At 40.4% G+C, this 14,093-nt stretch overlaps 1 protein-coding gene across 1 annotated transcript in view; it reads right to left on the reverse strand.

Moving 5' to 3' along the window:
• brp (ELKS/RAB6-interacting/CAST family member bruchpilot) overlaps positions 1–14,093 on the reverse strand; it is a 515,057-nt gene that overhangs the window by 17,745 nt on the left and 483,219 nt on the right. Inside the window, exon 19 of the mRNA XM_080267644.1 lies at positions 9,495–9,655. Within this exon, the coding sequence (XP_080123770.1) occupies positions 9,495–9,655 (161 nt within the window). The remainder of the gene's footprint in view (positions 1–9,494; positions 9,656–14,093) is intronic.

The raw sequence follows: 14,093 nt of genomic DNA on the forward strand, positions 1-14,093 counted from the left end.
TATGGACCAGAGCAGTGATATTGAGGAGAAGATAACACAGGTGAATGAAGCTGTGCAAAGCTACAAAAATGATGTAGAAACCACGTATGCTGAAATGGTGAAAGTAAAGAAAGACTTAGAAACAAGGGTGGAGGAAAAAAGCATTAAAAAGGAAGTGAAAAGAATAATCCAAAACAATCCAAAGTTAGTCAGAGATTCAGTAGAAATAAATAAATCAATAGTAATCACTGGTATAGAAGAGGAAGAAATTAAAAACAAGATCACTAGAGACAAAAAGGAGATGGCAAATGTAATGAGCTTACTGAAAGAAGTATCAGAGGAAATCTGTAGTAAAGACATAGAGGAACACAAAAGGTTAGGGAAATACGAGAAAAGCAAGACAAGACCTCTAAAGGTGACTTTCCAGAGTGTAAACACTGTGGAAGAGATACTAAAAAATGCAAAGAATCTTATGGAAAAAGAGGAGTTCAAAAATGTATGGATAAAAAGATGCCTAACACAAGAGGAACTGGAATTACTGAAAGAGAAAAGGGAGGAAGCCAAAACAAAAAATGAGGGAAGATCAGAAGAGGACAAGAAGAAATTTTTTTACAAAGTAATAGGATTGCAGGTACGAAAGTGGTACACAAACAGGATGGAAGAAAAAGGAGGAAGTTAATAGAACCATGTCATGACAAGTATATAAACAAGATGATAAAGTTGATGTACTCAAATGTGGATGGAATGGTATCTAAATTACTAGAGATGAATGATTATGTCAGAGAAAATGAACCACAAATAATATGCCTAACTGAGACAAAATTAACACCAAGGATATCCAATGACATACTAAACTTAGAGGAATACAATATATGGAGAAGAGACAGAAATTTAAAAAAAGGAGGAGGAATTATAATATTAACTAAGAAAAATCTAAAAGTCAAGGAAATAAAACCTAGATATACCATCACAAGTAGAACTGATTGCAGCAGAGATAGACACATCTGAAGGTAAAGTAATTGTAGCCAATTTGTATATGCCACCCAGATCAAACACATAGGAAAGAGACGAATATGAGGACCTGGCAGAGAGTACAATTCAAAGTATAAGATCCTTGCTACATAAAATGGAAGAGAAATCGGAAAGAATTATACTAACTGGGGACTTCAATACAAATATAAATTGGAATACTCTAGATATAAATAGCCAAGAAAGCTGTTGGGACCAAAAGCTCCTGGATCTCATACAAGAGTTTTTCTTAACGCAACATGTGAGGGAAACCACTAGAAAAAGAGGACTTGATGTACCTTCAGTGCTAGATCTAATATTTACTAGGCAAGAAAATGACATTGACAGTTTAATATATCACCCTCCACTCGGCAAAAGCGATCATGCAGTACTAAATTATAACTTCAGGATAGCATATGACATAGTAAACAGCAATGACAGTTACAAAAAGAGCATAAACTATAAAAAGGGAAATTATCAAGACCTAAAGAAGTATTTCTTAGAAGTTGATTGGGAAAATGAGCTTAGAGGACAAGATTTAAATGCTGTATATAAAAAATTTTGTGAATTTTATGAAATAGGAGTCCAGAAGTACATCCCACAGCACAAAGAAGCAGATAAGAAAATACAGAAATGGTTCAATACAGAATGTAAAAAATCAAAAGAAAGAAGAGATTTGTTGTGGAATAGATACAGAAGACACAATAGTGAAAGGGCGTATAATAATTACAAACAGGCAAGAAACGACTATACAAGAATAAGGAGGGAAGCCCAAAAACAGTTTGAGGAGGATATAATAAATAAAAGTAGTGATCAACCAAAGCTGTTTTACAGCTATATCAGAAGCAAAACCAAAGCAAAAGATATAATACAATCCATTACGGACGAGGGAATCATTTATACACAAGAGGAAGATATTTGTGAAGCACTAAATAAGAATTTCCAATTAGTTTTTACAGAAGAAAAAAATTTTGAGAGGGACTATGTGGAACACACATGTCCACACATACTACCAGATATACAAATAGCAGAAAAAGTAATACAGGAGGAGTTAAGTAGATTAGACAGAGGAAAAGCAAGTGGTCCTGATGAAATTTCATGTTGGGTGTTACGAGAATGTGCAAAGGAGTTAAGTAAATCATTATTTTTAATTTTCAAGAAATCCTTGAGTCAAGGTAAAGTACCTGATATTTGGGAAAAAGCAAATATAGTCCCCTTATTCAAGAAAGGAAATAGACAAAATCCTCTCAACTACCGACCAGTATCACTGACCAGTGTTGTAAGCAAGGTATTAGAAAAACTTATAAGAAAAGCTTGGGTAAATCATCTAGAAGAACACAGTATGATAACAGAAAGACAGTTTGGTTTCAGAAAAGGAAAATCATGTGTTACTAATCTGTTGAGCTACTATGACAGAGTAACAAACACAATACAGGAAAGGGAAGGATGGGTGGACAGTATCTATTTAGATTTCAAGAAAGCTTTTGACACAGTACCACACCAAAGACTTTTATGGAAGCTGTACCATCAAGGAGGAATTCAAGGCAAACTGTTTTGTTGGATGCAAGACTTTCTCATAAAAAGAGAAATGAGGACAGTAATAAGAGGAAACTACTCATCATGGAAAGAAGTGACTAGTGGAGTACCACAGGGTTCGGTGCTGGCACAAATCATGTATTTAGTGTACATAAATGATATAAACAGTAACACTGGAAATGAGAGCTATCTGAATATGTTTGCAGATGATGCAAAAATACAAAGGAGAATTACTAGCACAGACTCTTGTAGGGAGCTACAAGAAGAATTAAATAAACTTCATGAATGGAGTAGTACATGGCAAATGGAATTCAATGTGGACAAGTGTCATGTAATCAAGTTTGGTAAAAGTGGAAAAAGACCTGATTGGGATTATAAGTTAGGAAATAAAACCCTATACACATCAGAAAGAGAGAAAGACCTATGTGTGATTATCAATAACAGACTATCTCCGGCTGACCACATCAGCGAGAAGGTACGGAACATGTATACACTGCTTGCAAATATGAGAATAGCATTCACATACATAAATGAAGACATGCTAAGAAGGATAATAACATCATTCATTAGACCAACCCTGGAATATGCATCAATAGTCTGGAGTCCTCATCTCAAAAAGCATATAGACAAGATTGAAAAAGTTCAAAGGGCTGCTACAAGATGGATACCAAGTTTAAGGGACCTAAGCTACGAAGAAAGACTAAATAAACTGAATCTACCAACACTACAGGAGAGAAGGAAAAGAGGTGACACGATAATGCTATATAAGTGCATATCAGGAAAGGAGAAAATAGACATAAATGATTACTTAACATATGGAGAAGCATCAGCAAGAGGACACTGCAAAAAACTGCATAAGAAGAGAGGTGATAAAGACGTAAGGAAATTCAGTTTCCCAAACAGAGCAATTGATCAATGGAATGCACTACCGAATGAAATAGTGTGTGCCAAAACAATTCACAAATTTAAGGATATGTACGATAAATATGGTCTAAGACACGGGACAGTACGAGCTTGACTCATTCCTGTAAAGATACAATTAGGTAAGTACACACACACACACACACACACACACACACACACACACACACACACACACATACACACACACACACACACACACACACACACACACATACACACACACACACACACACACACACACACACACACACAAAGTAATGCAATACATGTCAACAGGATATACTCAGTTTTAAGCAGTAAATTCATCAGAGGTAGATGAAACAGAGACCTTTACCACTCAGCTACAAGCGCCTCTCCCTACAACTAGTTAAGTAGTCAAAATATAACAAGAATATATTAAACTATGAAAATAACCTGGTGGGAAATATACGACATACTAGTCTAAGGAAGAGTTGGATCATCATGGGAGGCATGCAGGGAATTATCGTCTGTGGGCACCCAGCAGAATGAGAAGAGTGAGAAGAATATTACAATGTAGAAGCACAGAAAATAAAGGAAAAAAAGGTGACAAAGGAATGGACCATGAAATAATATTAAGTAAATAGGCAATTAATATCAGGATGGGAAAGGCCCCAGGAATTGATGAAGTGTGTGGTGAAATGCTGAGATATGAGGGTGAGATTGTTGTGGAGTGGATATGGAAGTTGTGTAGATTGGCTTGGGAAGAGGGAGGGGTTCCAGAGGACTGGAAATCAGGTATAATTGTTCCTTTATACAAAGGAAAAGGGGAGAGAGAAGTATGTGGTAACCATAGAGGAATTTGCATTCTTAGTGTGACTGGAAAAATATATGGTAGAATACTCATTGATAGGGTTAGGCATATGACAGAGGAGCTAGTTGGAGAAGAACACGGGGGATTTAGGAAGGGAAAAGAGTGTGTAGATCAGATATTTGTTCTAAGATGTTTAGTGGAGAAGTATCTAGAGAAGGGAAAGAAAGTGTATGCTGCCTTCATGGACTTGGAGAAAGCTTATGACAGAATAGATAGACAAGTTATGTGGAAAGTATTAAGAATATATGGAGTGGAGGGGAAATTGTTGAGTGCTGTGAAGAGTATGTATGAAGGAGCTAGGGTTACGGTGCGAGTGGATGGTGAGCTGAGTGAGTTCTTTGATTTCAATGTGGGACTGAAACAGGGTTGTGTGATATCTCCATGGCTGTTTAATATATACATGGATGGGATTGTAAAGGAGGTGCAAGGTAGAGCAGTGGATGTGGGGGTGGTTCTAATGAATGAGGGTGAGATTTGGAAGATTCTGGTATTGCTGTTTGCTGATGATACAGTATTGTTGAGTGAAGATGAATGGGAGTTGCAAGGTTTGGTGAATGAATTTTGGACAGTGTGTAGGAAGAGGAATCTGAAAGTTAATGTAAACAAAAGTAAAGTTATGGTGTTTGAGAGGAATGACGCCACAGAATGTACAGTGAGGGTGGATGGTGAGGATATGGAGAATGTGAGTGCATTCAAGTACTTGGGTAGTGTGATGAGTAAGGATGGAACTTTGGGGGATGAAGTGCGTGAAAGGGTACAGCAGGGAAGGAAGGTTGTTGGTTCACTGAAAGCAGTGATGAGAAATAGGGAGGTGAGTATGGAAGTTAAGAAGTAACTGCATGATTGTACTGTGATCCCTACCCTGATGTATGGAAGTGAGGCGTGGACCTTGCAAGGGGGGAACAAGTCAAGAGTGAGAGCAATGGAAATGAGTTACTTGAGAGGAGCATGTGGAGTGACATGGTGGGACAGGTTGACAAATGAAGAAGTGAAGGAACGTTGTGGGGTGGATGTGGATGTGGCTGAGAAGATTGGGAGAAATACACTGAGGTGATTTGGACATGTGGGGAAAATGAAGAATGAAAGACTGACTAAGAGGGTGTATGTAGGTGAGGTGGAGGGAGGGAGAGGGAGAGGTAAACCGAGGATGAGGTGGAGGGTTGGAGTTGAGAGGTATATGAGGGAGGGGGGAGTGAGTTGGGGGGAGGGTAGTCAAATGGTGGGTGACAGACCGACTTGGAGGCATTTTATCTGCGGCCACCCTTTGTGGGACTAGGGCGTTGGGCTATAGATAGATAGATAGAAATAAGCTCCAATGAATACTGTGTAAAAGCTGCCCAACAAAATCAACAGACCAACAGACATACATGTCATGTCTTCACTTAATTGTGTGTGTGTGTGTGTGTGTGTGTGTGTGTGTGTGTGTGTGTGTGTGTGTGTGTGTGTGTGTGTGTGTGTGTGTGTGTGTGTGTGTGTGTGCACTCCTTCTTGCACCATATGGAGATTTCATCATTTTTTCATATGACATAATTTCCTTTTTCATGTGCAGTCTCCTCAATGGAATTTATGTAATTCATTTCATTTTTCTAACACCTCCATATCCTTACATACAAAATCTGCCAAACTTGCACTGATGCACTAACGGAATTATTCATTTCAACCGCTGTACAGTATTTTGTTTGTGGCTTCATTTTTTGAGCTGCTTATCATGAGTTTATGAGACGGGTGATGCAGATGCCAACAATTATTTTATTCAATGTTGCGTGTGATATATCTGGTATAAATATTTCTTTTGAACCTGTATTATATTTTGCAGTTAGTAATTCACTTCTGGGTCACAAATGTAAACTCTGGAACGAAGGCATACTCAAGATACTGTGACTGAATAAATATTGTATTGTACAGCAAAGGCAGACACATGTCAATGAATCACCACCTCTGTTACAAGCCCATCTAAAGAGTGGCAGGAGCTTCATCATAAAAGAATACTACATCCTAGTAGGAGTTGACCCAAGTAGCAACCTCAGTAACCTTGGAAAAAAGTGTATCCCTTTCATTATGGCAAACTGTACAATAATGCATCTATATATCTATCTATCTATTGCCAGATGCCTAAATCCCGTTCGGGGTGACCACAAACAAATCGCTTCCACGTCACCCTGTCCCCCACCATTTCACTGCCCTGCTCCCAACTCACACCCCCCTCTCTCATATACCTCTCCACCCCATCCCGCCATCTCATCCTCGGCCTCCCCCTCCCTCTCCCTCCCTCCACCTCACTCACATACACTATCTTCGTCAGTCTTTCACCCTCCATCCTCTCCACATGGCCAAACCACCTCAATGTTGAAAGTGAAAAAGTTACTACATGACAGTATTGTGATACCAACTCTAACGTACAGAAGTGAAGCTTGGACGTTGCTGGAAGGACACAAGTCAAGAGTGAGAGCAGTGGAAATGAGTTATTTAAGAGGAGCCTGTGGAGTCACATGGTGAGACAGGCTGACAAATGAGGATATAAAGGAGCGTTGTGGTGTGGATGTGGATGTGATAGGAAGCGTTAGGAGGAATACACTGAGGTGGTTTGGCCATGTGGAGAGGATGGAGGGTGAAAGACTGACGAAGAGAGTGTATGTGAGTGAGGTGGAGGGAGGAAGAGGGAGGGGGAGGCCGAGGATGAGATGGAGGGATGGGGTGGAGAGGTATATGAGAGAGGGGGGAGTGAGTTGGGAGCAGGGCAGTGAAATGGCAGGGGAAAGGGCGACGTGGAGGTGATTTGTTTGTGGCCACCTCGAACGGGACTGAGGCGTCTGGCAATAGATAGATAGATATATAAATATATATATATATATATATTGGTAGGAGACGGGATCTTGATTTTGTTTTTGTTGATTTGGAAAAGGCCTTTGACAGAGTCCCTAGAGAGGTGGTGAAGTGGGCAATGAGAAAGCTTGGCTTGGAGGAGTGGCTGGTTAGGGTGGTTATGGCCATGTATGTGGGTGCTCACACCCAGGTGAGAGTGAATGGAGATTTGAGTGATGAGTTTTCCGTGAATGTTGGTGTGCATCAGGGGTCAGTCTTGAGTCCCATGTTGTTTATCATGGTACTTGAAGCCCTTTCACGTGACTTTAGAAACGGACTCCAGTGGGAGTTGTTGTATGCTGATGATTTGGTGTTGACTGCAGAGAATGAAAGGGAGGCGGAGGAAAGGTTTAGGAAGTGGAGAGATGGTATGGGGCAAAAGGGTTTAAGGGTAAATACAGATAAAACAAAAGTGATGATATCTAGGATTGGTGGCGGTACTGTCAAAGACGAGGGAGAGTGGCCATGTGCAGTTTGCCACAAGGGCGTGGGAAGTAATTCCATCTTGTGCAGTGTGTGTGATAAATGGGTGCATAAGAGATGTAGTGGTATCAGAGGTAGACTGCGAGATAATGCTGATTTTATGTGTACGGCGTGCCGGGGTGAGCAGGTGAAGATTGTCAGACGTGAAAGGATTGAACTTGCTGGTGAATCTCTTGAGTGTGTGGAAGAGTTTTGTTATTTGGGAGACATGTTGTGTGCTGGAGGTGGGGCTGGAGCTAGCTCTGTGGCTAGGGTGAGAAGTGGTTGGAAGAAGTTCAGGGAGCTCTTGCCTCTCCTGACATTGAGAGGGCTCTCCCTACGTGCTAAGGGGTCTTTGTATGCAGCATGTGTTAGGAGTGTAATGCTGTATGGCAGTGAGACCTGGGCAGTGAAGGAGGAAGATATTCGCCAGCTCAGACGTACAGAAATGACAATGATTAGGTGGATGTGCAGTGCGTCCCTGCGTCCAAGGCCTGGAGGGGCTGGGTTTACAATGGAAGAGTTGAGAGGTAGGATGGGACTGGAGTGTATTGGTGTTGTGATGAGGAGAGGTAGATTGAGGTGGTTTGGACATGTGGAGAGGATAGGGGATGATAATTGGGTGAGGAAGGTGAGAAGTGTTAATATTGGAGGTGGGGTTATGAGGGGTAGACCGAGAAAGACATGGGACAAGGTCATTAAGTGTGACCTTAGGGTTAAGGTACTGAACAGGGAGGCTGCAATGGATCGTGCAGCGTGGAGAGCCGCCATTAGGTGACCAAGGCCGACACATGCAAGCATGTTGGAGCCTTTAAAAACAAAAACGAAAATGTATATATACATACATATATATATATATATATATATATATATATATATATATATATATATATATATACTGTATATATATATATATATATATATATATATATATATACAGTAGAACCTCTTTGGTCCAGACCCCTTTAATCCGGATTTCTGTTAATTCAGACAAAATTTAAAAATAATAAGCTCCAAAAATATGTTGAAAGTAATTCTAAAGTCATTTTCATTATCGGCGCGGAAAGCGATTGTCATTCGTTTAGTCTCAGATCACGCTAGGTCCCAACATGGGCGCCTGTTTAAACACTCGCTAGCATTCGTTCCATCAACTAGTTCACCAACCATTTATATTTTTATGCTGTATTTCAAAAGTTAATCCTCCTTACCATGCCCCTTATTGCAAGTTTAGCTTCTGCAATGAATAAACGTGTTAAAAGGAGGAGTTTGCTTACACAAATATGGGTCAGAATATTCTGCAGTGTTTAGTGATTACTGGAGCTGTAGGAAAACTAATCATACATTATGACAATGGCAGTGTCCAAACAAGTCAAATTATTAATATTCTGAGTTACACAAATATCAAATAATGGTGTGATGTTGAACCTGATATGGTGCCCATGTTGACTCGATAGAGAGACACAAATGCTGCATCCATCCAATAACCAAACCTCCACATTCTTCCCCATGCATTGCTATGATAAGGCACTGTCCACCACAAGGGAACATCACTTCACTGCACAGGACAGCCCTGCAGGGGTGCTTGCTTGCCTGCATTTGATGGGTCTGCTCAGCCAGACACACATGGGTTGCTCTACTACTACTACTACTAGTTACAGAGCATTGTTTCATTTGTTGTTTATCAGCATTATCACCATCAGCAACATGACCAGTTCAAACACTGGACATCCAATGCATTCCATAGCTCATCTACCATGATAAAACTTGCTTACTTGCTCATCGCAATCAGTATAAAGGCAAATGGAGCTTAATGAATTTATGATGTATGCAGTCATTCACATACAAGTACCTCCCTCAACCTGAAAGGGCAATACTCTTTCGAAAAACCTACTTCATATCAAAGAGCTCCTGCAGGTGGTGGCGACGCTCATTGATGAGGGCATTGTAGCGTGCCTCTACCTGGGACAGCCGCTGACGTATGGGTCGGCACGTTCCACAACGCAGGCTTTGGGCATTCTGCACACTCGCTAATCTTGCTTCTAGCTTGGACAGCTGAAAAGAGAAACTAAATGTCAACTGGTGAAAAGACAACTACAGCCCTTTTCTATGTCACCATCTCTGGTACAGATGCTCCCCAAATTACACAAGTCTTTACCTTAAGAAATTTGACCACAGGGAGTGGTTGTACAGTGTGTTCAATATGCTTACTATTGAATAAGCATACTGTATTATGCTTACCTTTTTACAATTTATGTGACAGTATGTGTGTCCACTGATTATGACTACATACTGAAAGGTTACTGTACATCTAACTTACACAAAATTCAATCTTCACAAAGCCTCTCATAATGGAACCATTGCATGACCTGGGGACTGTATGAGTTAAGTGAATAAGGGCCAGAGCACCAGAACTTCTATCATCTAAATAGCTATCATTAATTCAGAACATCATAGATTTGTGCACTCTTGCAAAATATGGCTTTACAAATACCAGTGATTATATATTTCAAAAATGGAAATAGAAGTCCAACTGGATTGCTGGAAATAACATACTGATTACAGTACTTCCCAGAGACTATAGTACTGTGCTGTTTAGATATTATATATAACTAAAGCTATCTACACACACACACACACACACACACACACACACACACACACACACACACACACACACACACACACACTGAAAGTAGATGGAGAGGTCTTTAAGGATGCAGCAATGCAAGCAGAAATAATGAACAAACGTTTCCAGTCAGTTTTCACTAAAGAAAAGGAGCTTGCGGAAGGGGAGGGAGTGATTAGAAATGTTCCGGTGATGAAAGATATAAAAGTGGAGGTGCAGGAAGTGTATAAATTACTGGAAACTCAAGATGTAAGGAAAGCCCCAGGACCTGATGGAATTTCTAATTGGGTACTGAAGGAATGCAGAGAACAACTGGCGGATAAAATTCACAGCTTAATTGTATGCTCACTGGAAGAGGGGAAAGTGCCAAAAGAATGGAAGAGGGCAAATGTGGTACCAATTTACAAGGGAGGAAACAGGGAAGAACCCCTGAATTATAGACCAGTGTCTCTAACCAGCATGGTCGCAAAATTGTGTGAGAGAATCCTGAAAGACAGATGGATAAAATATCTGGAAGAGATGAATATTTTGGCTGAATGTCAGTTTGGATTCAGAAGTGGAAGGTTATGTGTTTCAAACTTGTTGAGCTTTTACTCAAGAGCGATTGATGTGGTACAGGAGAGAGATGGTTGGGTGGATTGTGTGTACTTAGACTTAGAGAAGGCCTTTGACAAGGTACCTCATAAGAGACTAATGTGGAAACTAGAATATATAAGAGGACTAAAGGGGAAACTTCTGGAATGGATGAGAGACTTTTTGAGAGACAGACAAATGAGGACAGTAATAAAGGAAAAGATGTCTGGATGGAGGGAAGTAACAAGTGGAGTCCCTCAAGGCTCAGTGTTGGCGCCAGTAATGTTCCTGATTTATGTAAATGATATGGTAGATGGAGTGAACAGTTATGCGAGTCTGTTTGCTGATGATGTAAAGATCTTGAGGAAGATAGAGGTTGAGGAGGATTGTAAAATACTGCAGGAGGATTTGGATAGGATACACAATTGGAGCCGGACGTGGGAAATGAAATATAATGTAAAGAAATGTAAAATATTGGAAATGGGTAAAAGTACCAGGAGACCATCACTGAATTATTTTTGGGGTAATGAATTAATCACAAAAAGGAGAGAAGAGAAAGATTTGGGAGTGCTGGTCCAAGATAGTTTGTCACCAGAAAAGCACATTAACAAGATAGTTGGAGAGACTTATAAGCTCTTGGCTAACATAAGAGTAGCATTTCATTATATGGATGAGGAAATGATGAAAAAATTGATAGTGGCCATGATCTGCCCCAGGTTAGAATATGCAGCAGTAGTGTGGTCCCCACACAAAAAGAAAGATATAAACAAGATTGAGAGAATACAAAGAACAGCAACCAAGATGGTCCCCAGTCTGACAGACCTGTCATACAGAGAGAGGCTGGAAAAACTGGATTTGCCTTCGTTTGAGGAAAGGAGAAAGCGGGGAGACATGATTGCAGTGTTCAGGACCATGGTGGGAGTAGATAAAATTGACAAAGAAGATCTGTTTGTATGGGATAAGAGAGCAACAAGAGGACATGGAATGAAATTGAAAAAGTCAAGCTGCTTGAAGGATATCAAGAAATATAGCTTTCCTTACAGAAGTATAGACTTATGGAATAGCCTGGACAAAGAGATCGTCCAGTCTAAAAACTTAAACGAGTTTAAAGTTAAATTCGACTTATTGAGAAACAGCGACGGAAACCCACGAGCATAGTACATTCCGTGTATATCACAATTAGGTATATTCTTAAATATTTGGAACGACTTAGACAAAGAGGTGGTGCATGAGAAAAACATTCATGTGTGTAAAGGTAGACTTGATAAATGTGGATATGGAGACAGGACAACACGAGCATTGCTCAATTCCTGTATACTACAAATAGGTAAATACAAATAGGTAAATACACACATAAATACTGGAGATGATAAGGTGTATGCAGAGATGATTAGGTGTAGCTGAGAGAGCGGAATGAAGTGCTTGTTAAAGATATGTAAGAAGGCCTGGATTAGTGAAACTGTGCCAGTAGACTTGAAAAAGGCTGTGATTGTACCCCTGTACAAAAATAAAGGTAAGCAAAGTGAGAGCATGAACTGTTGTGGTATAAGTTTATTGCGTGTTGTAGGGAAGGTATATGGAAGAATTATTATAGAGAAAGTTAGAGAGATATCAAAGGTCTTAGTGAGTGATGAACAGGGTGGCTATAGGAGTGAGTGAGGATGCATGGATCAAATATCTGCAGTAAGGCTGATAGTGGAGAAGGCTTGTGAGATGGACTGTAAGGTGTTAATGGCAATTATGGACCTGGAAAACGCACACCACAAAGTAGACAGAGAAGGATTGTGGAGGGTTTTGCACATGTACAGTGTAGAGGTAAGCTGCTACGTGCCAACAAGAGCTTTTATGAAGGTAGTGAGACATATGAAAGGTAAATGGACATCTAAGTGAATGGTTCACGATCGGTGTGGGTGTGCGACAAGTTTGTCCAATGTCCCCATGGTTATTCAATATTTATATGGATGGGGTGATGAAAGTAGTAAACACACAAGTAATGGAGAGGGGGACAGCATTGGTAATGAATGGTGATGGACGGAATATCTCAAATTTGTTGTATGCTGATGATGCAGTACTACATGCAAATACCAGACAAGAGCTTGGTAGACTAGTGCAGAGTTTTGCTTATGTCTGTGAACATCGTGACTTGAGAGTACAAGTAGAAAAGAGTAAAGTTATAGTAATCGAGACAGAAGGTGACTCCCAGTGTGATGTTACAGTGAATGGAGAGAGACTGGAGCTAGTGAGAGAGTTCAAATACCTGGGTACAGTGATAGAAAAGAGAGGAAAATGTGCAAAAGAAGTGGAAAGTAGAGTAACACAAGGAAGGATAGTAGCTGGTGCTATGAAGGCCTTGATAAGAAACAGAGGCTTGAGTGTTGCAGCTGCATGAAGCTTACATGAAGGAGTGTTAGTGCCACCTTTAACATATAGGTGTAAGACTATGGTGTAGCATGAAAATGAAAAGTCAAGAGTAAGAGCAGTGGAGATGGGACTGATGAGAATGGAGAGGATATGAAATAATGTGACTCTTGAAAGACATGAAGTGAGGAAGTCTGTGGACACCAGAATCGAAGAGTGTACTGAGATGGTATGGTCATGTGGAGGGAATGGATGACAATAAAGTGGTGAAAAAGGTATATCTGAGTGAATCTGAAGGAAGGAGGAGGCGAGGTAGGCCAAGGAGAAGGTGGAGGAATATGGTGGATGAGTGTGTGAGAAAGAGAGGTGAGGAAATCGGTGAGGCTAGGGGACTAACGAGATTGAGTTGGCTGGACGAATGTTGTGAGGAGAATCGCATGATCAGGGATTTGGCACCACTTTTTAATGTGACAGCGTCCGGACTGACTCTATCGAATGTGTTTATGTGAAGCTACAGAACGTGGTGAATGTTTCTGGCGTATCAGATAGAGCCAGAATTCCGGGGGCTTGAATGGTGAGTGAATGGAAGTGTGGCCCATTGGATTGGGGAAAATTTGGGCTGTCTGGACACTGCTACTCCTCACCCTGCCCTAGGGTGGGGAAGGAGATCCAAATGATGATGGTGATGATGATATACAGTAAAACCTCGATATAACGGACTTCAGTAGACTGGAATTCCCTTTTATTGGACTCAAGGAGCTACCGGACTAAATTCCTATATATCGGAAAAGGTCTGATAAAGCCAGAAGCAGTCCGGACTGCCTGATCACTTCGGGTATGTTCACCACAATAAGGTAAATAAAAGACATGTTTATTAGTGTACAGTACAGTATTATTATATATATTATACCATTTGATTAATGTACTGAAGTT

Source organism: Coenobita brevimanus, chromosome 24 (genome assembly GCF_032717465.1).
Source record: "Coenobita brevimanus isolate Jiangsu-jjx chromosome 24, ASM3271746v2, whole genome shotgun sequence".
Classification (NCBI taxonomy): domain Eukaryota; kingdom Metazoa; phylum Arthropoda; class Malacostraca; order Decapoda; family Coenobitidae; genus Coenobita; species Coenobita brevimanus.